This window comes from Scophthalmus maximus, chromosome 9 (assembly GCF_022379125.1).
Source record: "Scophthalmus maximus strain ysfricsl-2021 chromosome 9, ASM2237912v1, whole genome shotgun sequence".
Taxonomy (NCBI): Eukaryota; Metazoa; Chordata; class Actinopteri; order Pleuronectiformes; family Scophthalmidae; genus Scophthalmus; species Scophthalmus maximus.
The window spans coordinates 12,385,445-12,412,506 of record NC_061523.1 but is presented as its reverse complement, the minus strand read 5'-3'; the positions used below and the strand labels follow the sequence as shown (position 1 = coordinate 12,412,506).

The following is a 27,062-nucleotide window of genomic DNA, read 5'->3' as shown; positions in this document are numbered from 1 at the left end:
TTGGCAGTGCGAGTCTTTTGTGAATCCCGTGAATTCAGTGGCTGTCGAAAATCCTTTTTCACCCACTGTTTAAACTAAATATATAAAAGTATGAATGCTAGTGGACAACAATTCCTGGTTCTCTTTATTTATAGCTGAATCATTTTGAAAAGACTTCTGCGCTGAGGCCGATACTTTTCACTCAGTGCTTCCCTTAGGAAAATTATCAGAAAGCAGGATTGTATTGAAGACATAACGGTCTGGATGACCTATAATTTTTTACTTCTATATTCAGACAAACCTGAGGTCACTGTACTCGGCCCTAAACACCTCAGAGAAACATTAACTGAGCAGATAGTTACCTTGGATGACAAAACGTTGGCCTCCAGCTCTACTGTGAGGAACCTTGGACATGTCCTTCGACTCGCACATGAAACAAGTCTCTAGGACATCCTTCTTTCACCTGTGCAGGAAAATTAGAACCATCCCATCTCAAAAGGATGCTGAAAAAATTAATCCATGCATTTGTCACTTCTAGACTGGACTACTGTAATTCATTACTGTAACAATGCCCCAATAAGGTTCAGAATTCAAAACACTGCCGCACGAGTTCTAACAGGAACGAGAAAAAGTGTTGGCATCTCTTCATTGGCTCCCTGTAAAATTCAAAATAGAATTCAAAGTCCTGCTCCTCACCTACGAGGCCCCTTAATAATCAAGTTCCATCTCTTCTTACAGAGCTCATTGTTCCATATTATCCCAAAAGATCACTGTATACTCAGGACTACTTGTAATTCCTGGAGTCTGTAAGAGTAGAATGGGAGGCAGAGCCTTCAGCCACCAGGCTCCCTCTCCACATTTAAAAGTTAGACTTAAAACCTTCCTCTTTGATGAAGATTATAGTCTCTCTCTCTTCTCTCCCCCTTTCCCCCCCCGCCTCCTCTCCTTTCCCCCCCGACCGGTCGCGGCAGATGTTTCGCCCAAAACTGAGACCGGTTCTGCTAGAAATGTCTTCCCTGTTAAAAGGACTTTTTTTTTTCTCCCCATGGTCGCCAAGTGCTGGCACATTGTGGGTCTCGACCTCACCATGTAAAGTGCCGGGAGGTAATGTGTGTTGTGATTTGGCGCTACACAAATTAGAAGATGGTTCTTTCACGAAGTGAAGTGTTACTCAGAACAGGTTCCATCTATCATACGTCCATAATGACTCTTCTCACTCAACGCTCTCACATCTCTCTGCGCCTTTCTCCGACTCCTGAGTCAGACTTCTGAGAGCCCTTTGACTGTCCTGCCCTCTCGAAAACCACATTTTTCCGCCAAGAAAAGCCTGGCAGCCATGGTTCCACAGTGATGGAGGTGATTAGTCTCATCTCCATGGGTTACTCATGAAAATTGTGCCTTTCTGTGGCAAATTAGCACTAGCTCATTAATTAGTTGAGCGTGATATGTTGATCCGCCTCCCTCACACACACAGACCAATCCCTCCGCCCTCCACCACTTGCTGTATGAAAGATTTCATGTTTGCTGTGTGACTCCTGTGGTGGAGACACTGTAAACAAGCAGAGGGGAGAAGAAGAGCAGAGGCAAACAGAAAAGGGAAGGAGGGATACGTGTGTCAGCTCTGGGTTCTGGGAACATCAAACCCAGGGAAGTTATTATGCCCCTCTGTTAGGCTGAAGACATCTGCAGGTGAGTACATTTGAAATAACTGAGTGATGCTTCCATAATGTAATATTCGGCTGGGGGGTTTTTTGTTTGTTTTTTGAGAAGTACAGACATATTAACTGTCTAATTCTAAACCAAATTTGTGATGTATTTTATACATAAGTACACCAATGAGAATGAACCTCGCAGGCTCAGACAAGGTTCATCTACAGGGGCATCGCTCCTCTGACCAGTCAGAAAAGAGAAGTGTAATTATGGGGATGAGTGACCGCACAACTCCTGTGGTGCTGTTCTGTTTTCTCTCTCCAACACCACAGATCAAAGGAGAAACATTTTATAGCACGCGCAAACATCCACCTTCGAACTGCATGTTTGGATTTGATCCAGGATGCAGCCGTACCTCGCTCTGTTGCTGGGGATTGTGGCCTCAGCTGCTTCAGGTAAGGCCCGACAAACATTACATGTTACATGTACGGCTGAAGTGATTTGTGTTTTCACTGTAGTTGTTGTTGTTTCCGAAAGCTAGAGTAATCATAAATGAGTAATCCAATAAAACTGAAACAGTGCAATGGAGACAGACATTCACAAGGAGCAATGCATGATAAGTGATAATAATATATTTTCATTATGATTTGAAAGATGTAAAATCACACAATTATGGGGTTAATGATGTAAGAAGCGCTAAATGCTTCGTCAATGTTCGATTGAAACAAACAAGATATATTTTCACATGACATATTCATCTGTGCCACCACAAACTAGTTATTTATGTAATACTCCCAAAATATCTGCTCAAACATTCTTTTGAATAATGCTCTCATGATTTTACCATACACATCGCACAAACTCGTGGTCAGTGCAGAGTAGCTGGAAACACTGTGCACTTCTCCATCTGCGATCTGACACGCTGTTGTGTCTAATGAGCAGAACAAGTGCAGCATCATGAGTTGTTTTGGGCTCATTGTTGAGATACTTTGTTTATTACTCTCTTTGTTTGACTCTATGCACAACAGATATGGATTTCACCCGCCGGGTGTCGAATTGCAATTTCATGTATTTGCATTCGAGCACATAAAGGCGTCTGTTGTTCGGTTTAATTATGGCTGAATGAATCAACCACGGTTCCACAGCTTTGCATTTTGGTGTATTACTGTGTGAGGTGTAATCAGGGTCATCTTGAGGTTGGATGAATAGTTCATTTAGATGACCGGAGAGGGACTTTGGGTGACAGGTAACTGTTTCAGGATGTTCTGGGAAAATTAATGAAATGCTGATTGGTTTCAAGTTGCATTTTTCTGTTGTGCGCTGTGATGGATGAAAAAAAAAATGCTGAACATAGAATCTCAGTTCTGCTTCAAGATCCAAAAGACACTGATGAATAGATGGAAACTTTTATTACCCTTGTCAAAAGAGTAGTTTCGATCCGAAATGAAAGTAAACCGTTTATTTACAGGAAAGGTAGTCAACGATAATAAAAAAAAATTCTGGCTGAGTTTCTACAATCTTCCAAATCCTCAAGTCAACAAAGAGAGCCCTGTTCTTCACCCCTAAAACTTACAGTACTGTATTATTCCCTGTCCCGGACTTTTTGCAACGTCTCCCTGAAATTTGGCTGTAAAATATCACCCCATTTTCTATTTGTAAATGTTTGATGATGGTGTTAAATATTAGGGCAACAGATTTTAAATTGTCCCTTTTTTTCTTTTTCTTTTAGTTTTCCAGTTTTTATACCACCATGCAGTGTTGAGATAGACACATAATGAAAAGCAGAAGTGAGACGGACTGAGGGATGTTATTCTAGTCCAAGTCTTCAATCTGTTTCCTGAATTCATGAGATTACATCCAAAGTAAATCTGAATCCTGGAACAGATGAGACGTCTCTGAGTTCTCCGTTATTTTAAAATGACCAAAGAGAATCACCTCATGAATAGTTAGGGGGTAAAAACCAAAAAAGAGCTAAAATACTGTCCATGAAACTTAGGCAGCATAGTCTATTTTGTTTAATTTGTTCTCACACTAATCTCCCCGTGTTTCTGTTGCTTGAAAAGTAAATAAGTGCATTTATTCATTCATATTTTCATTCCCTCTCAGCAGTATGGAGGCGCCCAGTGATAAAGTTAAACTCTGAGGTGGTGGGGAGTTCTGAGGTGGTGGTCACACCTGGGAAACCTCTTGATCTGAGGTGTGAGGGCGACGGGTTTGTCAACTGGCAAACCAGGCTCGCCAAACACAAACGCTTTGTGTCCAAGGGCAATGGGAATGTCCGCACCTTGAAGGTGGAGCGCCCCTCTGCAGAATTCACTGGGACGTACAAGTGTTTTTACACTGCTGGGTCTCAGCAGCGTGACCTGACGTCCTCAGTGCATGTGTACGTACAAGGTGAGTGCAGATAAATGAAAGTCCTACTGTCTTCCTGTTCACGGAACTGTAGGACTAGCTCTCTTTGTTGTTGTAACTACTTGGATGAATTATTGTCCATTCTGGTTATACCTCTCTCTCTTTTCCTCATGGTAAATTTCATATATTCCATAATACAATAAATTCTCCCCATCACTTTCCTTTAGATCCAAGCCGTGTGTTCTGGACCAGCAGCACATCCCTGCGGGTGGTGAGGAAAGAGGGTGAGGACTACTTGCTGCCCTGCCTGCTGACCAACCCAGCAGCCACAGACCTGGGCCTCCGCATGGACAATGGCACCAGCGTGCCACCAGAGATGAACTTCACCGTTGACCGGCACCGTGGTATTCTCATCCACAACCTCCACCCTAGCTTCAACGCCGACTATGTCTGCACGGCCAGGGTCAACGGAGTGGAGAGGACGTCCAAGGCCTTTTCCATCAACGTCATTCAGAGTGAGAACTATTTTGCTCATACATGTAGAAATGATCAACCAACCAAAAGTTCAGCACAGCGTTAGTTCAGGCAGGCCACGAAGTCAAGCTCAGCCACGATCCAGCACCTCAGCTGACAGTAGAGATCTCTATACCGGCTCACATCAGCTGACGGCCCAGCTGATCCTCTTCTACGCATTCAGTTGGCAAAGCTCATGTCGAGCTCTATTTAAGCTGCTTTAACCTGCCTACGCATCCTGCTTTCAATGCCAGTCACTTGGCAACCCGCCTCCACCCCAGCACCTCCTTTTTTCATACTGTCTGACTCAATCAATGTCATGTGTTGTCATTGATGCCTGCTCTGTTCTGCACTGGGGGTCTTTAGCTGCTGCTCGCCTCAAGTTTCCATCAAGGCTTATGGAAGGATAGGGAGGTGTGCTTTCCCTACCTCAGGCTTTCCATGTATGCACGTGGATAGGGCAGGGAGGTTCCAGAACAGAGCAGCAGCCGTACAGCCAAATATAACTAATATAACTAAGGTCCTGACTGAACTTTTGCAGTTATGTGAAGCGTATCCCGTTTGACACTCATTTATTGTTCCAGGGCTTCGTTTCCCTCCATATGTCTTCTTGGAGACTGATGAATATGTGCGCATCGTTGGGGAGGAACTTAAGATTCGCTGCACCACACACAACCCCAACTTTAACTACAACGTCACCTGGAAATACACCACCAAGTCGGTCAGTAGCAAACATTTTGGGACCTTTCTTAACAGTGGCAGGATTTTAACTTTTTCTTTTTATCTTCAGAAACCAACCATCGAGGAGAGGGTTCGCTCCAGTGGAGAAAACCGCCTGGACATTCAGAGCATACTGACCATCTCTACTGTTGACCTGGCAGACACAGGAAATATTTCCTGCATCGGTACTAATGAAGCAGGGGTGAACAGTTCAACCACATACCTGCTGGTTGTGGGTAAGACGCAACCACACTTGCCATGACTGAAACTCGAAAAGCCTGGAGCATCTTTTAACCACTGATAAATGACAACAAGCTGAAAATATGTCCCTTGATTCTTCTGAACAGACGAGCCCTACATCAGGCTGTTGCCCCAGCTGTCTCCCAAACTGGCCCACCAGGGTCTTTCAGTCGAGGTGAATGAGGGAGAAGATCTGGAGCTCAGTGTCCTCATCGAGGCTTATCCTCACATTATAGAGCACAGATGGCACACGCCAACATCTCCCAACACGTCCACACAGGACCACAGATTCATCCGATACAACAACAGGTATGACCCCAAGGCCTAAGCTGGTGCAGTCCAGACAAAAGTGGTCTCTCGTGAAAACTGCACGTCTCGAGCTTTCTCAGTTGAAGTAAAAAACAAACAAAAAAAACCCAAACAAGTGTACTACAGGAAGGAGAAGCTACTCTGGAAAAATGCTGGCGGTGCATTTTGGTTGAATTTGACAGGGAACACCAAGGTCATTATAGTTCCTCAGGTCATGAAACTGTTGCTGGAGGGAAGAGTGGTGTTCTCTTTTTAGCCTATTGACGTACTTTGAGAGGATACATAGGAAATGTCTGAATACAAATCACAGGATTAGTCACTTCTGAATCTGTAGACGTTCCTCTTTTTCTCAGTGTAAAGAACCTTTTGTCTATTTTCCCCCGTATAGATACCATGCAACCCTGCAGCTGAAGAGAATGAATGCACAGGAGCAGGGCCAGTACACTTTTTATGCCAGGAGTGACTTGGCCAATGCATCCATCACGTTCCAAGTCCAAATGTATCGTAAGTGATGTAAACACAAGGCAAAGCAGCAAAAACACGTGTTGTTGTGACATAATCAGTCTTACTTACTCTTTGGTAAAAGGACAATTACAGTTTATTTGTAGATCCTACAGATCAGAATAATCTGATAGATCATTTTGGCAATGTAGCAAAGCTAACTTTTCCCTAATCTTTCCTCATTGGCAGAGAGACCTGTTGCTGTGGTGAGATGGGAAAATGTAACCACACTCACTTGCACTTCGTTTGGCTATCCTGCTCCCAGGATCATCTGGTACCAATGTTTCGGGATACGGCCTACGTAAGTATCACTGCACACGGCACGGCAGTCACAAAAATGTCTTTAAAGTTGTGTGTATTACACGATACATAGTAGGCAAGGATGTGAGGTTATAGTGCTAATACTCCTGTGATGTTTGGGTCCTCTGGCTAACTGAATATGTGTTGCAATGAGGCAGGTGCAATGAAAACACCTCAGGGCTACAGATGGCAATCCCTCTCCAGGCTCCCACAGTGGAGGTCCAGCGTGAGGAGTACGGCGCCGTGGAGGTGGAGAGCGTCCTCACCGTGGGGCCGTCCACTCAGAGGATGACGGTGGAGTGTGTGGCCTTCAACCTTGTCGGTGTCAGTAGCGACACCTTTGCCATGGAGGTCTCTGGTGAGTATTTGAAGCTGGTGTTTATTTGAAAGATGTGATGCCGGTCTTTGTACTTTGTTATCGTACGGTCACATGGATGAGACTCAAATGAGAATCAGATTTCTGGTTTGTAAAATTGCTTTCTAATGGTCAGCTGGTCGATTTCTTGGTGGCTGGAAGTCTTGTTACACTGGATGAATCTCTTCTAATACAAATCACAAATCTACAAATGCAAATAAGATAATTTCAACTTCCATGACATCTGACTAAGGGTTAAAGTCTTAATTATTGATCTTTCTTTGATTGGACAGATAAACTCTTCACTTCCACTCTGACTGGCGCAGCAGGAATACTGGCCATCCTCCTTGTGCTCCTGGTTTTTCTGTTTTACAAATATAAGCAAGTAAGATATACTTATATACTTAAATATGTTTTTTGATATGCTTATTTACTGTTTAGATGTTCAAATAGTGCAAAGAGACATCCTGCATTTGAGAATGCTTTTGATTCTACACATACTTTTTGTTTTCAGAAGCCCAGGTATGAGATCCGTTGGAAGATCATTGAGGCAAGAGTTGGAAACAACTACACTTTCATTGACCCCACTCAGCTGCCGTACAACGAGAAGTGGGAGTTCCCCAGAGACAAGCTGAAGCTCGGTTTGCAGCATTTTATCTTAAACTGACTCAAAAGCTCGTAAATGTTCAAATTTTGGATCATTTGCCATTATTCAGTACATCAGGAAAAACAAATGATTAATTTATCAAACAATGAGATTTAAATACAATATTAGATTTAACCATAATGGAATAGTAATAATGACGAAATATTATATTATATTTTAAATTTGACTGGAGAAAAGGAGGTTTTGTTAACCTCAACACACTCTCCTGTTTCCCGTCTGAACAGGGAAGATCCTGGGCGCAGGAGCTTTCGGGAAGGTTGTTGAGGCCACAGCCTTCGGCCTGGGAAAGGAAGACAATGTGATGCGTGTGGCTGTGAAAATGCTGAAAGGTGAGGGGTTTTTCAGAACTACGGCAGCACAAAGAGACCTTTTGTTCACATGAGCAAGTCAGAGTGACTGGAATATCTGAGAACGTTCCGGGTTAACGTGAAAAGTGTTGGATTTAGGCATTTGAAAATGCCGCTTAGCAGAATCGCAAAACACGATCAGATTCAATACTGTGAGATTTTGATGACAATCTGTATCACGCCTACGTAGCCAGTGCCCATTCAGATGAGAGGGAGGCTCTGATGTCTGAACTGAAGATCCTGAGCCACCTTGGACACCACAAGAACATCGTCAATCTACTGGGAGCCTGCACCTATGGAGGTCAGACATGTTTACCAGAATTTCTCAGTCAGCCAGCAAATGGAAAATCCAGTGTAACCAAGTAATTTGCATGCAAACACACTTTTATTTGTTGAAAGTGTCTCAACATGGTCTGTTTCCTCATCAGGACCAGTGCTTGTGATCACAGAGTACTGCAGCCTTGGCGACCTCCTGAACTTCCTTCGCCACAAGGCAGAGACGTTTGTGAATTTTGTCATGAACATTCCCGACATCATGGAGAGCTCAAACGACTACAAGAACATCTGCAGCCAGAAACAGTTCATTAGAAGGTACGTCTCCAGTCATCTGCATTCGAATGATGGACTCCAAGTGAAACTGCCCAACGGTTTCTGTTGATGCTCCACTCTGTGTCTCTCGTTTTGTATTCAATTACATCCGACAGCGACAGCGGGATCTCCACTGCATCATCGAGCAGTTACATGGAGATGAGGCCCAGCCAGCTGCCGAGTGCAGAATCGCGTCAAGGTGAAACGATTCCCCCAATTTCACTCAAACATATCCAGCAACATGCTGTTGAAAATCCATGGCGTGTTTAACTCCCTGCCCCTGGGTGATTCTGACACTTTCTGTCCGACTCATGCGTAGACACTGTGTGTGAGGGGACTGGTGACTGGCCACTGGACATTGACGACTTGCTGAGGTTTTCCTTTCAAGTGGCTCAGGGCCTGGACTTTTTAGCTGCCAAAAATGTGAGTGATTTTGTCACTCAGTGAGTGTGTGAGTGATAACAGCGTTTGCTATGGTATTGATTTTTTTTGAAAGAAAATATGATAAAGGGTGTGAAATCATTTGTGGAGGGGTTGTGATGGGTATTTCATTCGATTACATTGTTCATCTTCACTTCACATCTCCATCCACCGATCCTTTTATTAGGGAAGAATTCACAACCAAAAACAAATTGTGTGTATGTGTGTGTGTGTGTGTGTGTGTGTGTGCAGTGTATTCACAGAGACGTAGCTGCTAGAAATGTCCTATTGACCTGCCGCAGGGAGGCCAAGATCTGTGACTTTGGCCTGGCTCGTGACATCATGAATGACTCCAACTACGTGGTGAAGGGCAACGTAAGCACTTGAGCACATTCGAACCAACGTTGACTTCCAATATGAGAAGTTTCAAAAGACTAAACAAAGAAACACTTTTTGTTGTCTTTCTGCGAGCGAAGGCACGTCTGCCAGTGAAGTGGATGGCTCCCGAGAGTATTTTTGACTGTGTGTACACCGTCCAAAGTGATGTCTGGTCCTACGGCATCCTCCTGTGGGAGATCTTCTCTTTAGGTCAGAACACACACACGCATATAATTCACACATGTACTGCGAGATTTTATTTTTGCTAAAACAACTGTATATTTATTTTCCATCAGGTAAGAGCCCCTACCCCTGCATGGCTGTGGACTCCAGGTTCTACAAGATGGTGAAGCGTGGCTACCAAATGTCCCAACCCGACTTTGCCCCACCTGAAATGTAAGCGCAACACTCATCGGCAACATGGAGCCAGTCAATGTCAACGTCTTGTCAATGTTCTTGTCACCTGATTATCAGGTGAGCCTCAGCCAGTAACATAGTAGTAATACTGTGGTTATGCTTGCTAACTGGTGAGACCTGCTGGTAACACGCAATAAGTAATCACTAGTGCACAACAGGAAGTTGCTATACGCATCAACAAAGACTGATTCATAAAAAAATGAAATGCTTGATCCTGTTGACATTAGCCTCTGATAGTTCAAACGGCATGATTCCCCAATGGTCACTATGACTGAACAAAGATCCTCTTTTCTCTCCCTCTCTGCCACCCCTGTTTAACATCTGAAATAAATGACAAATGAGGTAAACTCATGACGTACTTCCATTATTCCTGATATCAATTACTTCCCAATCCCAAACTCGAAATCTGACAAGCCTCAACTCCAAACTTAACAAGTGGCCGAAATGGGAAAATAAAGAGAGTGTTTTTCCCAGTATCTCAGGGCCCCTTATATCTGTGTGAGCTGATTTGGCATGTCTGTCACACCACCCCGGAATAACTGTGCTGTGGAAATGGAGGGGACTGAATCTGAGTCAGGGCCTAATCATCTGTTGTTCTTCTGTGAGTCAGGCCTCAGTTCTGCCTGTTAGCCACATGATCTCGGAGCTAGGAGGCCATATAACCGCTATTTCACGCCAGCAAAATGAGACTGGAGGGGCAGGGGTGCTTATGAACGAGTCTCACTCATCGAACTGCGTCACCGCCTCCATAAGCCTCCCCTTATTTGTCTAATTTGGCTTTATGCAGTTTTTTCAATTCCTCCGTAAAAAAGCTGAGCAGTTTGCCATGAAAATCGAGTGCATGGCCGTGGATGTGAAATGCGTAGCGTCACTCAGTGTTTTGTGAGGGGGATTTGTCCAAAATCTGTCTCTGATGCATGGCTGTCTTTTGTTTCAGCTACACAATCATGAAGATGTGCTGGAATCTGGAGCCCACAGAGCGTCCGACGTTCAGTAAGATCAGTCAGATGATAAAGAGACTACTGGGGGACCAACCTGAGCAGGAACAGGTCAGTTAGTGTGAGTCTGGTGACTCCAGTCTGGGTTCACCAGGGCAACACAACGAACATAACAAGTGATGCTCCAGCCATGATGTCCTCAGCAAACCCTGTTTCATTTCATGTAATCCTCCTGAAGAGATGGCTTCATTTAGCTGTGCTGTCAAACCAATTTCAACAATTGGATTTTTCGCCATTAAAACTTGTGTGGGTGTTGTTCCCAAAGGACACAGATCACAATTAAATAGAATAATATATAATTAGAATCAACATTCTCTGCACACGAGCTCAATTGTGATGTTTTAGTTGCATATGTTGTTTGAATGCAGGACTTATTTCACTTATCACACCACTATATTTGAATGGAGCAGATATTTGGCCTGTTTGGATCGAGTCTCACCATGTTAATGATGCCTCTTCACAGCTAATCTACCAGAATGTTCAGCAGCAGGTCACAGAGGGTGAAGTGTGTGACGAGTCCAAGTGCTGCAACGGCCCCTGTGACCAGTCTTGTGACCACGAGGAAGAGGAGCAGCCTCTGATGAAGACCAACAACTATCAGTTCTGTTGAACGCCCTAACCCACCAAACAATCAGTAAATCCATCACTCATCGACAAGCATCCGGAAAGTGGAATAAGCTGTCGTTTGTGGCCCAAAGTACCACAGCTTGTTCCAAGTGCTGGACGGTTGCAGAGAGATGCCTTCACAGCTATTTTTTGCTGTTTGTGTCTGCTCACCAGACAGACAGCAGCTGCAGCGAGCATGTGACTTGCTTCTTTGCAGACCATGACTAGAAATTGCCACGTCTCAAACCGACTGCAGACATGAAAGCAGGAAACATGTCGACAAACCGAGCAAACATCCCAAGCAGTACCTTAAACGCTACTGTCTCGGGGACTGTATAATCTGTTACAGTATCCAAAAAGACAAATCTATTTGTCCTTTCTTCTGTGTTCAAAATTATATGTATTGTACACAAAGTTTATTACTTTTTGTTTTTATTTTTTACTACTGCCCTCGAGAGTGAATGTCTTGTTTTTGTCACTTTTGTCAGCAGGTTCACTTCCTTTTCACCATTCACATGTATGTTTTTCTCAGAGGAAGCAACCTCACAGTCACAAACACTGGATCCAAAGCTGTGCAAACTGATCCAGCCGTCTTTATGTGGCGCAGACGGGCTGGATCACCTTAATTGAGCATCTGAACAGTACAAGTGTTTTTCCCCCTGGTTGAAGCGTGCCGAATCAACCATGGAGAAGGCAGAGAATGGCCATGTTGTTTTCCTCTTTATGCTTTGATCACAGCTTTTTTTCTTGTGACACACTTACAGTAGCTGTCAGTTGGTGGCAACATGTGATTGTCCCACTTCTGTCTAATTAATTAAACAGTGTTCAGCCTCATTTAGGAGCAGGGAATACAACTGAACTGAGCAGGAAAATCTGTGGATCCACGACGGACCAGATGATCAATGTTTCATGTTTGACAATGTGAACCGTATTATTATTATTGTGTGGCACAACTTAATCTTGTCATATCCTGTTATGTTAGAAGAGTGTTCGGATGTAAGCTTCACTGATGTCTGTATGTTGCAGTCAGCCTTCACTGCCAACTGTATGAAAATGTTAGGACAATATATAAGCTATGTGAGAGATATAGACTGCAAATGTTTATGACTTAAGGCATTTCAAATCTGAATGCAACACAAGTGAGATGTCTGATAATGTATATATCTCGTGATGTAAATCAAGGGTTATCTTTATTTTCGCTGAAATGTTGTAGAGTAGATGGTAGTACATAAATATTTCATATACATGTTGTGTGTGTGTGTGTGTGTGTGTGTGTGTGTGTGTGTGTGTGTGTGTGTGTGTGTTTTGTGCAAACATGACAATCAATGCAAAATTAAAATAACTGAAAAAATGCAGAGGTGTTGAATAAAGCTTTACCACTGACACTCGAAAATTCAAAAAGCTTATTTTTACTTCTGGTACAGTAAATGTACTGTATATGTCAAATATTTATAAGGTGCATTTTTCTCTGTTGTACACATATGTGCAGATAGAAAGTGTGTGGCCTTCACTCCTCACTTCCTATTTTTATTGGAAAATGTCCAATCTGCTTTTAACCTGGAAGATTTCCCACAGTATCTGTCGACATTGCACAACTCAGAAATCTTTGTGGTAAAGTATTCGTCCCATTGCTTCGGCTACAGAAAGTCACATGCTTCTCCTCACCACTCACAGAGCCCTTATCTTTTTAAACATATTTTATGTTCCTTTTCAGAAAAATCTTGAGTGAAGCATAGAGCATTTGAGTCCCCCTGTACTCCCTCCTACAGATCCTAATAATGAATTTCCTCTCATAACTTTTGTATGTTAGTTCAAAATCGCCACCTCATTTTGATTTTAGCAGCATGAACAAACAATCCTGGGCTTTGTCTCGATGCGTCTCTAAAAGAATCTTCCCGTTACAGTTCATAACGTGTCTTTTTTCCAGGAATGTCAAGCATATGTAGTGAACTTTGTTGCACTGGTTATACAATAACTGTGTTGTATAGTTGCACGGTATGCACAAAGTGATGCATCATATTGCAAACAAAACAAGTATTTAAAAAAACTATATTTCTCTTTGAATCTTGTCAATATCCTCAGTCCTCTAGGCACTATCCCTGTTGGTACACAATCCTGATGGCTTTGCTTGAGTAAAAACCTACAATTAGAAGCATTGTGGTGCTAAATATGAGATTTATTACAGCAAGTCCAAACTAACAGATAAATAAAGTAGTTATCGATGGTGGGACAATCACTATTTTATTCAATATGAGCATTTTCCTTACGATGGAGCGAACAAGCAATAGGCGTTTCCTGTTGACATAGAAAATATTATGTTAATCACGTAATTGTGTCAGAGGTTTTCTCAGCCTCGAGTTATCATTTAATGCTATGAAAAGCAGCCGACCCTCGCTTCGACAAAATCTGCTGCTTTTTTTGGGGGGGGGGGGTTCCGCTCTGAGGCTCTTCTCAATAACCATGACATCAGTGACGTTTGAAGCCTCTCATCACATGACTGATATGGGAATGATGGTAATTCTTGCTTTGATGAAGATATGAATGGGAAAGTGGCTCACAACTGTTGGGCTTGTGGCCGCCATGAGATTGTGTGTGACCTCGAACGCCGCCACCACTTCTGGCGAGTTATGAAAGTGTATTTGTAGTCAAAGTTTTGAGGAGTTTCACCACTGTTGATTTTATCACATAAATGGTGCTCCTCCATATCCTTAAATGCTACTAGTATCCACATGTGATAGTGCCAGCGTATTAGTAGGAAGCAGTAATAATTCATCGGACAATCATTTGTATTAAGTATTAACTTAAATACTCGGATTTTGAAACAGTTAATGTGAGGAGACATAGTGAAGTTGACCGGAATTTCAAAGTCATTCATTTCCTTATGTCTATTTGTTGCGTCAGCAGTTTCATTCAACACGATTCAGTCTTTTCTTTATCTACACAAAAAGCTTGGCTGCTGTGATTTATTTTTTGAGCCAGACGCTCAGCTTCCTTAAAATCAATCTACACTGACAAGATGATGTAAAATAAAGCAAAAGGCCACAAGGTTCATCATCACATTGCAATACAGTACAATGAACAGATACATACATATTTACTTTAATAGTCACTTTTTAAAAGCAATCATCGGTCCAAAAGGCAACAGGTGGCAGGTAAGAGGTAAGAGTGTCAAATAAATACACCACACTATTCCTGGTTAAATATTCACACTTAGATTCATTAGAGCTGAGTTATTTAAATCCTGTTTACATTCCTAAAGTCACAGGAAAGCATTGATTTAGGATTTAAGATTATATCACCTTTGCATACACCTTATATTCATTCAACTCTTGGCACCATCCTGCTAATTAATACAGAAATCTCTGTCATTGAATTTTCTGGATAAACCGCTCATCTGATCGACTTCGAACTTGCCGAGCGGATTTCCATGTTTCTACTTGTGTATCTCTTGTTTTTGTACATTCAGTCTCTCCGCCACATTAACTTACACTTATTCTCACACTCACTGTGTCAATGGTTAAACTTTCTTTGTTTTACACAGCAGTGTATGAACTGATGAAGTGTGCTGTTGCACTGGTTAGTCCTCTACCAACAATAAAACACTCTGGCACTTTTGGCTCCCTCAGTCGTTGTCCCTCCCATTATCTCTTTGCATGCGGCTATCTCGACACTCAGTCCATCCCTCTGCCTGCTCTGGTGTTTATTTCATCCGTCCATTCCTCAACATTCTAATTCAGGCAGAACGACCTCATATGTCTCGGCCCGTTCCTCTTGTATTTGTCCCTCAATTCCATATCCGTCTTCTTCCTCTTTCTCTGTGTTGATCTGTGCCACTCCCAGCCGGTACAGAGCGTCCCTGATCACCACCTCTCCCGGCTGGCAGGCCTTCACCACCTGGTTGATTTGCTGGCTCACAATGTCCCTGCTGGTGAGGAAGTCTACCAGACGGTTGTACAGATAGTAATAGGCCGTGTTGCTGAAAACCACAGGTCGGCACCGCGCGGAGCTCCCCGAGGAGCAGTCCTGTGATTTGTCGGTGCACTTTTCCTCAGCGTTGTCTGTGCGTTCCTTCACTCCTGCACCTTCATCCTCATGCTCCTCTTGCTTCTCTTTCTCCAGCTCAGCCACCAGGCTGACATAGGGCTCCAGGTCTCTGCAGAGGGACATTGAGTGATGCTCTGGAGCAGGGGGCGCCGGGGGGCGCTCGGCTCCCGGAGGATGAACCAGCCAGCAAGAGGAAGATTTGGTGATGGGGTGGACCTGCTGGTTCTCCGCCACCAGGGAAAGGTCAGCGCTGTACGGCTGGTCTTGTAGCTCAGCACATGACACAAACTGAGGGAGGAGAGGGAAGGCGACACTGAGCCTTTACACTTCAGTTTTCCAAGTGACAATACTCATACAAAGCCTTGCTTTTCCTTACATTTACTAACTCTAGATGAAAACTAAATCAACCTTTTACCACTTTGTTTTAAATTAATAATTCTGTTACCAAGTCACCACTTCATCATGTGTACTGTAAAATGTATATGAATATATCTTTATATTATCAAAAAAAATGACAGATTGAGCCTTTAACTAATTGTCTTTCCCATGGAGCAGCAGAAGTTCCTTCACAGATAACTGAATACAGCAAAGTCGCCCACCTCTGGCTTTTCAAAGGGGTCACAGAAGCAGCCTTGGTTCCTGCCCCACATCTGTGTTGCCAGTTCTGGATACTGCATGTCGGTGCAGAGCGCCACTTGACGGGCACAGTCACTGACATAGACCGGGGGCCAGTAGCGGGAGGACAGCAGCAGGTCGACGTGATCTCGAGCCGTTTCTCCTCGCACCAAGTACTTGGAGCCGCAAACTACCTGGAAACAGGAACGGGCCGATGTGGGGGATTAGTGCTCAAGACCCTTTCCAGAGTCTTACAGAGGGGTTGTGCTCAAACATGGGGGAATATTTGAGTTTTGGGCTCCTATGACCTGGACAATATTTGTACACGACTGCTTTTTTCATTTGGAGTTTTTAAAGGCTACATTCAATGTCTAGTATCAGAGCTTTGACATGAAAGAGATTGTTGGTTTGGACCTTTGAATTAACAGATGAACTGATTTGGGTGAGTGGTTTTACCTTGTGGGGGCAGACCTTGGACAGCTTGCCACCAGTGTGATGTGGAGGCGGTTGTGGGGCGGTGGAGAGGCCGTCATGAACGAGTGTGTACAGGGAGATCAGAGAAGCCAGCAGCTCATTCTATCACAGATGGAGACAGAAAGGAGGCTTTTTTTTCAAACAAACTCATGTATAGATATGAATATGTCAGAGATTAGTAGAGATGTTCCGACTCCGATACCAGAACTGGAAATGTCTCCAATACTGCCAAAAATGTGGGATCAGCGAGTATGCAAATCTTTGTACCAATCAAATACCACGTCTTTATTAGTTTCACAGGGATAAAACTACAATTTTCTTTTCACTAAAATCACATCTTCTTCGCCAATTCAAAACAGCAATTGTGCTGAACTGCCACTGGCAAGTATTGTTTTTAAAGGGATTTCCGGTAGTGCAGCGTTTGCCAGAGATAGCGAAAATGTGATAAATTAATCTTTATTAAGCAATATATTACACTGGAAGTTAATTATCTGTATGTATCTGTTGAACCGGAACCATACCACAATGATAGCAATCATCATTCCATACAGAGTTAATAGCATACGACTGTTATAATACGTTATACAATTTGTCCTTTTTTTTTTTTAAATGCACTGGTTTCGGATCGGTATCGGTAAGGGAGAAATGGTATCAGAACATTTCTAGAGATAAGACAAATTTAGAGAAATGGACAATCTTTCAATCATCTTTCAACCAGACTCAAGCTCCAAAACCAGCGAGCAAACGAACTTGCCGAAATACCTTTAGGGACACACAAAGCCTTATCAGCCAAACATATGATCACTATCTTTGCACCGGCAGGAACACCGGTAGTCTACCTAATATTTTACAATCTACATCTTCACGTGAAGTCACTAGCATGCTTAATGAGCGCACAGGCACACACACACAAACACAAACACATGCCTTAGTGGAGCCTGAGGTCACGCTCGCCCCGCAGCCGCCCAGTATTGTTCTCAGCTCGTCCTCACTGTGGTCCTCAATATTCTCCAGTCTCAGCTGACCATCATGAATGAGACGCACCAAAGTTGATGAATCTCCTGAGACAGATGGATGGAAATCACCTTCTTAAAAAAGGGGGTCAACATAATCAACTGCAACCAAACAGTCATGCACAAAAAAAAAAAAAAAAGAGTACACAACTTTTAGAAATTGCTATAATTCGGACACATAAGTTGGAACCCTTGCATGAAATTTGCAAACAGTATATTATATGATATATATATCTGCCCATAATAATCAAAGCATATGAAGGTAACAGGAGTCCCTCTTATTCCCCCTCAAATGTTCATAATTAAAAACTCAACAGTGACAGGATCGGTATAAAAGCCGAGATTCATCTGTAGTTTTCAAAAGACTCAGTACCAGGGGGGGGCTGTGTGTGTGAAGAGTCCTTGTCTTTCTCTGTGTTGATGACAGTGGGACTCCTCATAAGAGGGGGGATGAAGGGGGCGATGATGGAAGCATCCACGCGTGTGATGGGGATGTCGGTGGGGAAGGCTGCCTGCTCAATAGCCTCACTCTCCATGGTCAGCCAGAAGTCGTCCACGAGTACCTCGTCCGAGACTGAATACTCAGGCCAGGTAAACTATGGAGACAGTTAAGTTCAGGGAAATGTGCAACGCTGTCATGTTGCCAAATACGTTGCTCTAAGAATGAGTTGTATTATTTTGCATAAATATTTCAATAAATCTGTCACCTCCACATTCTTGAGCTCCAGCACATTGTTTGCGAATCGTTGTGCAATCTCCATCTTGGGAGCAACGCCGCAAATGCCGCAGATCATATCGTTGTAATCTCGCACCGTTAGACACTCGAAGGCCCAGTAGCCGCTCAGGAGAAGCTCTTGAATTTGAGTAAACTCCTCTGGACTCAGTGAATGGACTGGTGCAAAAGAGGAAGACGCAGTGGGATTCAGAGAAAACATACTATGAAACGCAAAAGGAACAGTTGGCAAAGTTGGCAAAACTGAAACTTAGAAGTGAATAATAAAAAAGCATTTGCAGAAGTTGCGTATGACGAGTGTAATCCAGAATTTACCAGGGTGATTGGGGATGTGGTCTAGTATAGTCCTGGCTGCCTGATCGGGGGCATGACCCAGTTTGATATCTGCCCTGATCTTCAGGAACAGGTCAATACTCACCAGAAGTTTGTTCCCAATGTTGAACAAACCTGTCAAAAAAAAAACAAAAAAACTTCAAAAATTCTATTCTCAAGGACAACCGGCTACAGGCGATACTGCAATAAACAGCAATCCTCAGCAGCACTTGATACACAGTGACCAGTCATTAAAACATGACCAAAATAACTGTCTAATAGTGTTCTTCTGTTACGGTGGCCTCTAAGGACAAAGCACATATACAAGTGAAAGCAAAAAAATGTTAAAGGCAATGTGCTACGAAGAATGGATACGCAGCAATATTTCAAATTGCTTGGGGCCTTGTAACACCCACCAACTTAATAACAGCACACAAACGTCATAAACCACAAATGCAATACAAATCTGCAGCTTTTAATGTAATAATCCCACAAACGTAATAAATTTCCCACAAATGAAACAGCAGTCGCCTCCTACGAACGTAATAAGTAATTTCCTGCAAAAATCTGATGTAGTAACAGATACGACTGCTGGGGGCCAATACAGCAAAATGTGATATATACAGATCTGCCTCGGTTCACTTTTGCTTATGTAGCCTATATTTGTTTCTTGATGAAATGTGGTGATACATCTGCACATACAAGAAGCCCAAAGTCCAGAGGCGGCAGTGCTGTTGTTCAACGGCTGCCGCCAGCTCTTGATTTTGACCTGAGACAGCCACTGTCAGGCCTTGTCTCACCCCCTCACGCTGCCTGAACAAATCTCACGCCAAATAATTTGAAGCCTTACAGCCACTCAGCCAAAAACAAGAAAAAAACTGTGTTGTTATAAATAGACTTTATCTGCACACAGGACAAAGCATGAACATCATCGACTTTTTCCACATTTCAGCACAGATCTTGGTCGGTAAAGGTAACGCACACAAAGTGCAAAAAAAAAAATAAGAGTGTTGATTTTTGTTTCCTTCACTCTGCTTTACAGTCCCACATACCTGTAATATAGTTTACTAACTGAAATGTCTATAAGAATACTAATATTAGCTCAATTAGATGATTAGTCTCCTCTTCCCACAGAATTTAATCAAGAGTTTCATGTGCGTCCTCATATACTATACGGTAAAGAAATCCAAATTCTGCAGAAAATGTCAATACATTTTAATGAACCATATGTTTCTGTGGTAAGATAAGCTACCAGTACATGTGAACAAGATTTACAGTGTATAAAAAGAAAAATATTTTGTTGCCAACATACAAAATATTTGGGGTGATGTCTTATTGATAATTTTGAGTATTATTGCACAGTGGGAATTAATACTTCAGAGATGAACTTTTTCCCTCCTCTCACCCCCTCAGAATCAGTGACTGAGAAACAGTGGAATAATCCTGTCTACAACTTTTATGGCAATATTTTCTACTGATACCTTTATGAAAGTAAAAAAACCTCAACGTCTGATCTGACAGGCAAGTCCTCACGTCTCCGAAAGGTCGAGCACGAGCAAAATCCAAACAGGCATTATATGCATGATCTGTCCACATATTCAAGTAGTTACTTTCTCACCTGAATAAATCTCAAATACCCAAAATGGTAAAGTTAGGTTTGTTAAATACGCCAACGCATCCTGGAGCACCTTTGGTTCAGCAATTCCTTTTGGATTTGTTTTCTCTAAATGTGTTTTGTAATTAGGGGCCACTGTAATATACCCAACAATTAAACAAACCAATATGAAAAGCTGCAGTTCACACATCTACTTAGCAAAAGAGAGAGAGAGTGGGAGTAGAAAATGTGTACTGCAAGAGGAAGGTTAATACTATTTAATAGATGTTATATGGCGCGCTAACGAAATTCACAGCTGTAGTGCCCCCTTTTGGCTAGTCAGCATAACTGATGTAATTAAGGAATTAATGTCTAATCAGAAACAGTTTTATAAATTATGTCTTGTGTGCAGACAACCACCTTAAAGGGGCAGTAAGCGATTTAGCTTACTAGTATAGTATTAGTATAGCCACGACATAATTTGCTGTGTTTGAGTTTCTCTTTAGTTTGTGAACAAACTCACCTCTGGCAAGACAGCGGAAGACAGTGAATTAAAAGCAAGGACAATCTGAATGTCTCCTATGCTTGACGCGCAATGAAAACAAAGAGAAATACAATGTTCAAGTTGTTGTAAGTGTTTCTGTTTACCTGGATGAAGGTCAGTGAAGCTGTGCAGAGCCAGACACTGAACGTTGAGACACACCTTGAGCTGGAGAGAAGCTGTTTGGATCAGCGTCTCAGTAAGCAGCCAGCAGTCTTCCTGTCCAGCTACAGTACTACAACACACACGGACGGACGGACGGACGGACGGACGGACAGACACACACACACACACACACTGTTGAAACCAACAGAACTTGCTTCTAATAAAAAGAAAAGCAGAATAGAAGAAAGGAAGCCAACCAATAGAAATCTCAACAAAAACATCTCCCATCTTCCTACAGATCAAAATATCTCCTCTTCATCCCACTTCCCACTTACTCACCTCTGACCTCCTTTGAAAAGAGGGTAGTTACACAGGCCGCAGTGAGTCGCTGCTGATTCATAGAACTGAGGCCACCCAGTCTCAACAAGCGTCTCCATCCCCGGGCCGTCTTCGTGTTCCTGGTGACTTGGTTGAACCAAAATGATCTGGAGATTGTTGAGCTCCTGGATGAGGTTCAACGTTTCCTGAAGCTCAGTCTCACTTTCGGGAATCTGCAGGAAACGGCGGAGTAGCTGCAGCGTGTTTTGCCGCTGCATGTCCTTCTGAGCAGGACTCAGGGCCTGGTACGGATCCAGCAGAGCCTCAGACTGAGAAAGGAAAAATAAAAGGTAATATGAGCTTATTTTTTCAACATTAAATGTTATGAAATATGGTAGAATGTTGGCATTAATTATTGTCAATAAATGAGTAATCATTTAATAAGTGAAAGTGATTCATTGCTAGAGCAGAGAATAAAGATGAAAAGGTTTTTTTGAATGTATATATTTTTCTTGTATTTATATATGTATATATATCAGTAAAAAAAGACAAAATATGACACACATGAAAAAATACACAAAGACAGATGAATAGGGTGTTGTGGGTGTAAGAGACAACAGACGTGCTCGCTTCAAACCATTAAAGCGAAAATAGCTAAAATTTAAGACTTGACTCCAAAGGCCTGTTGTCATCAGTTTAACATTGAGATTTATGAATGCCGAGAGGAAACTGCTCAGGGATGCGAGGTTGTGCTGAAACTCATAAAAGCGGTTGAGAGGTCAGAGATACAGCTGGAAACAAATTTTACAGTGTCTGCTATGAAGACAAATCGTGAGGACGTGAGCTTTCACCTTTGCTCCCTTGGTGTTCTTCTGGGTCAGCTCACAGCCACATGTAGGGCACACTGAGGGCTTGTGTCTGTTCTTGTACATATAGTCACAGGATGGGTTTTTACAGCGACCCCTGCCTCGTGCAGTGGAGAGCCCCAAGTCCTACGAGCACCCAAGTTTAAACAAGACAAAATCATGTTTCACAAAAGAACATGGAGTGTGATCTGATGTTTTAAAAAGAAGAAAATTTACAGCAAGCAAAATTACAAAAAGAATAGTTAAATACTGACAAAGCTAGAGACAGTGTGCCGCTTGAAAGGCACGACCGACAAAATATTCACTCTCCCGTTAGGCAGTGAAGACATGGGCTGGCTTCCACCTGCAGAGGCAGGAGAATCCTGAGGAAAACATGCAGAGAGTGAGGAAACCAGCTTAAATCTGCATATGTACTGTTTTCTCTGTGTGTGTGTGTGTGTGTGTGTGTGTGTGTGTGTCAACATGTTTGCGTGTGTTAACCTTCTTGGCTGTGGTTGTCTGGACCGTCTGGCCGAGCTGTTTCAAAGTGCTGGGTTTGAGACCCGAGAAACTCTCGCTGTGCGCTGTGTTTGGAAAAACAGCCACATCAACTGAGAGCAGAAAACTTCAGAAAGCACAGTTACTTACACCACACTTCCTCCGTGTGTTTGCAAATACCAGCAATAAGCACTGAATTAGAAATGAATTGCAATAAAGTAATATGATGCACTGTACCAGTTGATGATTGGTTTTTGTTTGTAGTCTGATATTTTTCTTTGTTAGGTGGAACAGTTATGATCTGAAACAAGGGACGGCCTACAAACACAAACACGAGCAAATATGTAAATACATATGGTAACAGCTTATTTTTACACGAACGATGAAATGCTTCCTGTGTGTTGCATGTTTTCCCTCACCTGTGGTATGATAGGCAGGGAGGATGTGTCTTACAGGCTTCCTTTGAACAGTGGCGTTGCTTCTGTCTTGACCCTGGACTGTGGCACCTTTTGGACTGTCTTTCAACTGTCTACTCATAGACAGAGGGAAAGTATGTCGAAAACGATTCAAACTATTCTTTGTCCCACACTTTTATACCTCGTAGCTATTAGAATAATCAGAAATGTTTATGAAGAGAGAGGAAAATAAGGAAGGTGTGTATATTTACAAAAAAATGCACTTTAGACTCACAGGAACTAAATATATATATTCAACACTTTACCCGGATGTTATATGCTATGGAAGTCCATGTCGCATACTCAACACACCTATTAACTGAATGGGCACAATGTGAACTGATCTCTGTTCACCAGTCACAATAATTAAGGCATTAAAACTTGAAGGATGCTCACTTTGTTTGTTCCTGTGGCTTGGTGCTGCTGCCCTCTGGTGGTTTTCCAGTGGGAACTGCACGCTGCTTTCTGGAGCTGCACTGAACTCGTCCTTCTTTTTTGCTCCCACTGGTGTTTGTTTTACTGACATCAGCCTTCCCCTCTAGAGCAGGGACCTGTCTGGGTTGGCTGCTTTCATTGGCCTCGGTTTTAGCTTCCTGTAGAACTTGCTTGGATGCTGCTTCTTTCTCCTGCGTCTTCTTTGCCTAATAATATGAAAGCAGCCAAAGTTGATAGACTAAAACTGCAGGTCAAAACCGGAGCCGACATCACTGTATTGTTTTAGTATTTGTACACAGATGATGCTCAACACATACAGCAGGTATCCATTTTCCACCCAAGTAGCTCCCACATTCAGGGCATGTTGGCGGCTTGTGGCGGGTGACGTACACAAAGGAACATCCCGGACTCTGACACCTCCCTCGACCTCTCCTGGTGTATGTCTTCACAGACTGTAGAGAGGAGGGAAACAAGTTCACATCTCTCAGCTGTTGTAACTCCACACACTAATAACTACACCGGCACGGTCGTGCACATATCTCCATCAGGGCCAAATAATCCTATACAGCTGTCTGTGTAAAATGGCAAAACATCAAGATCAATTCATTACTTCCTGAGAAACTGAGGGAAATAGCCACAAAAAAAGGCCCCCAACTTGCAATGTTAACAAAAGTGATTAAAAAAAAATCCTGGATCTGCCACCATAACCTTCCCTGGCCCATGCTCTAATCCCTAACCATGTTCGGTGCAAATCAATTTAGAACTATTTGATTAATCCTTCTGACAAATAAATAAAAAAACAGACATGGCTGAGGTAATATTCAGATTTCTCAAACCTAGATATTTGGCATTCATGGTTGTCTTTTTCTGTACATAAACCATGATTGCTAGTTCCTTTGTTGACAATCTCCAAGCTGCATGAATATCATAGATTCTTACCATTTTATATGAAGGTTTGGCACTTTGTTCTACTTTGGCTCCTACTGACATCATCATCACCGGGCCAACAGAGCTGACACCTGCCTTGGCCTCCACCAGCCTCTGAAGTGAGGGACAGATCACTGACTAAAATGGTGAACTACTTAAATTTTTAACTGTCAAACTTCAGTAAACCTGGAATAAATGAAGCTCATTCGTCTGAGTCTCACCTGGGTAGGTATGATGGCAACCAACTGTGTAGTTTCCATCGCCCAGCCATAACCACTGCCCGCAGCACTTGTATCATTTCCTGTCAGTGTGACCCCATTTGCTGTGAGGTCAGTGGGGCCCTGAACAACCGTGGAGGCTGGGGCTTCGGATGAGACAGAGGACGAAGAGGAGAGAGGAGAGATTCCTTGGAGGGCTGTGGGGCTAGACACCGCCGCCTTTTCCTCTGCTATATCATCAACAGCGACCGGCAACTCAGAAAGTTCCACCTCACCGGCCAAAACTAGAGGTGTGAACTTGGACTCTTGGGTAAGGGAGACTGTGGGCAATCCTCCTTGAGATGGAGGGTCCAGAGATTCCACGCTCACCTCCGACTGAGAGGCACCTAGCTGGTGATTTGAGGCGCAGCCTTTGGACAAGAGAATGTAGTTGGCTCTGGGGAGGATCTTGCGGAAGCCTGGCAGGTCTTTTGAGGGGCTGAGTGAGGACTGAGAAAAATACAAGGTCAGGAAGGTTATTCATAATTGTTTATATAATGGCATTGACATTACAATAGACACCAGTGAATAAGACTGGTGCAGAGATAAAGCAGGAAAAAAGTTGATTTATCTGTGATGTGATAATTGGGGCCACTGAGTCACTTCATTACGACTTTATATGTAGTTAAATGAGCCAAATTTGCTCACTACGAATGAAATCATTTCAATTGACTAAATGAGTGCACTGCAGTGGTTAATCACAAAGAAGGACTAAGCCACCTAGACTAAAACAAGCACTCTGCCATCCACAAACCTGAAAATCAGCTTGGGTTGATTGGATTGATTGTTACAGGTCGATCTGTGAAATAAGAGGCTGCACAGAGGCCCTGATTAGTCAGTTTAAAAAAAAAAAGTTGGTGTAGCTTACTGTATCTAGGCCCTCCTTCTCAGACTTGGCCTTCTCCAGATAGTAGGCTTTCTCAGCCACACTGAGCCTTTTCCAGCTCTCACTGATTCGCTTGTTGATCTCTGACTGTGGGCGATTTAGTTCTTCCAGTTGCATGGTCTGGTGCACATCAAAGTAGTAGAGCAGGAAGGCAGACCTAAAACAGCCAGAGTCGGTGCATGACAATGACAGGGACAATGGAGGCTTTTCAATGGATGCTCAGTCACTCTTTAAGACAGAGCTGTACTCAGTGCTCTGATATTTTAACAGCGTTGTGTAAAAGACCCTTGGGCAGTGTAATTACCTCGGCTTCTTGGGTTTTTCAAGAGTGTCTTCTTGAGCTTTGCTCTTCCTCTTTTTTGGGGTGGACATTTGGCTGCAGAAGCGCTCAACCTCCTCTTTCACCACCTCACACGCCTCCACTTTCTCCATGATCTCCACCGGCCTGGGGACAACTGGAAAAACAATATGGCCTTGATTTGTCGGTCACTTTGGACCCTTCATGAAGTCAGACTTTATTGCAGGTGTTGTATCAGAGTTGTGGTTAATCGTCGGTGTAAGTGCATTACATGTTACTATGCATTTGAAAAAGGATGGTTATAATAAAGCACTGAATTAGTTATTAAGAGGCAATAGACAAATAGAGTAATACAAGCAGCATGAAGTAGGGCAGTGTGACTGCAGGCTGGTACACATGCAGACAGAATATCGCCCTGCAGAATCCTAATAAAAAAATATACTGGAAACTTGTCATGCATGGGGCTCTTGTGGAGACCACTAACTATAAGGGGCTAACATATTAAGAACACAGGTCCTTCCCTGCTTCCAAATTATGTTTAATGGCGTGTGTTTATACTGCCTGTACAGTCACCGAGTTATCCAATGAAATGGCCGCTTGTTGAAGCCTTACCCACGACAGACCGAGACTCAAAAAACGGCTCCGAACAACATCTAGAAGTCGCCGAAAAAGTCAGACATTGTGCGGACCGTGATAGAAAACCGAAATGTGTCTACGCTTCACATCATATCAAAGATTTGCGAAGCATTCGTGTCTGTAAATTAGCTACGTTTCTCGTCGACTTCTCCAAAAAACATGGCGGCTTTGTTGCTATGCTCTTCAACGAATCAAATGCGGGAATAGACACGTTCTGGGCCAATCACAGAAGACGTTTTTGACACGTGAAAGTAAGGCGTGCGTCCCATGCCTCACACAGACCTTCAGAGTACAGAATGTGGCCACAGGGGGGCGCAGTTTTCTTTTATTTATTTTGTCAATTTTAACAGTTTACAACCTCCAGAAATGCCCCAAAAAATGGGACAAGTGAGATGTGTGGTTATGTAAAGAAAAAAAAACTTGACTGTACTTATTGAAGAAAATTTACAAACCCGAGAACAAAATGACAAGGCAAGGTGGAATTAACGGCTAATGTTGAATAAGAAACTGACCTCTTCAACAAGAAAAAGAGTACAGTTTCATCTAGTAGATATTTTACAGAAGAACACAGATGAGTGTTATCAAGTCATATTTCAGTATCTCAGACCAACAAATGTAATTGAGGAGTTATCATTTTTTGTTTGTTTGTTTGTTTGTTTATAGTTTTTTCTTTTATTTGGTTAGTCCTCGTGTATATAGTAAATAATAGCGATGCTGAGCCACACGCCATAACAAT

The 27,062-nt window shown here is 42.9% G+C and overlaps 2 protein-coding genes across 3 annotated transcripts; one reads left to right on the top strand and one right to left on the bottom strand.

Moving 5' to 3' along the window:
• The first annotated feature begins 1,500 nt into the window (after positions 1 to 1,500).
• csf1ra (colony stimulating factor 1 receptor, a) lies at positions 1,501 to 12,733 on the top strand. Of its 2 annotated transcripts, none has more exons than XM_035650236.2 (22): positions 1,501 to 1,668; positions 1,962 to 2,084; positions 3,739 to 4,023; positions 4,209 to 4,496; positions 5,079 to 5,215; positions 5,285 to 5,450; positions 5,562 to 5,763; positions 6,152 to 6,267; positions 6,454 to 6,565; positions 6,723 to 6,922; positions 7,213 to 7,304; positions 7,434 to 7,560; positions 7,811 to 7,915; positions 8,124 to 8,234; positions 8,362 to 8,524; positions 8,638 to 8,720; positions 8,841 to 8,944; positions 9,194 to 9,316; positions 9,418 to 9,529; positions 9,616 to 9,715; positions 10,674 to 10,785; positions 11,198 to 12,733. In XM_035650236.2, exons 2-22 carry the CDS (start codon positions 2,033 to 2,035, stop codon positions 11,342 to 11,344), a joined length of 2,937 nt encoding a protein of 978 aa, XP_035506129.1. In that variant the 5' UTR covers positions 1,501 to 1,668; positions 1,962 to 2,032; the 3' UTR covers positions 11,345 to 12,733. The 2 variants fall into 2 exon arrangements, with proteins under 2 accessions (XP_035506129.1, XP_035506128.1); XM_035650235.2 differs by having other exon boundaries at positions 3,736 to 4,023.
• Positions 12,734 to 14,123: 1,390 nt separating this feature from the next.
• On the bottom strand, positions 14,124 to 26,965 carry hmgxb3 (HMG box domain containing 3). Its single transcript, XM_035650233.2, has 21 exons — positions 26,303 to 26,965; positions 25,697 to 25,847; positions 25,375 to 25,549; positions 24,471 to 24,956; positions 24,262 to 24,363; positions 23,640 to 23,774; positions 23,284 to 23,528; positions 22,852 to 22,961; positions 22,670 to 22,750; positions 22,436 to 22,518; positions 22,210 to 22,317; positions 21,941 to 22,081; positions 21,111 to 21,418; positions 20,774 to 20,901; positions 18,535 to 18,666; positions 18,194 to 18,378; positions 17,860 to 18,082; positions 17,401 to 17,534; positions 16,456 to 16,575; positions 15,984 to 16,193; positions 14,124 to 15,672 (listed from the first exon to the last, which is right to left on the bottom strand). The coding sequence occupies exons 2-21, from the start codon at positions 25,822 to 25,824 to the stop codon at positions 15,061 to 15,063; spliced, it is 3,846 nt and encodes a 1,281-aa protein (XP_035506126.2). The 5' UTR covers positions 25,825 to 25,847; positions 26,303 to 26,965; the 3' UTR covers positions 14,124 to 15,060.
• Between the last annotated feature and the right edge of the window lie 97 nt (positions 26,966 to 27,062).

Excerpts from the sequence above, each read along its gene's own strand:
- csf1ra (XM_035650235.2), top strand. The coding sequence starts at position 2,033 with ATGCAGCCGTACCTCGCTCTGTTGCTGGGGATTGTGGCCTCAGCTGCT. Across the intron at positions 7,561-7,810 it reads CAGAGACAAGCTGAAGCTCG|GGAAGATCCTGGGCGCAGGA; the intron begins GTTTGCAGCATT and ends CCGTCTGAACAG. Across the intron at positions 8,235-8,361 it reads GGGAGCCTGCACCTATGGAG|GACCAGTGCTTGTGATCACA; the intron begins GTCAGACATGTT and ends TTTCCTCATCAG.
- hmgxb3 (XM_035650233.2), bottom strand. The coding sequence starts at position 25,824 with ATGGAGAAAGTGGAGGCGTGTGAGGTGGTGAAAGAGGAGGTTGAGCGC. Across the intron at positions 24,364-24,470 it reads TTGCCATCATACCTACCCAG|AGGCTGGTGGAGGCCAAGGC; the intron begins GTGAGACTCAGA and ends CCCTCACTTCAG. Across the intron at positions 18,667-20,773 it reads CTTCACTGACCTTCATCCAG|GTTTGTTCAACATTGGGAAC; the intron begins GTAAACAGAAAC and ends TTTTTTTGACAG.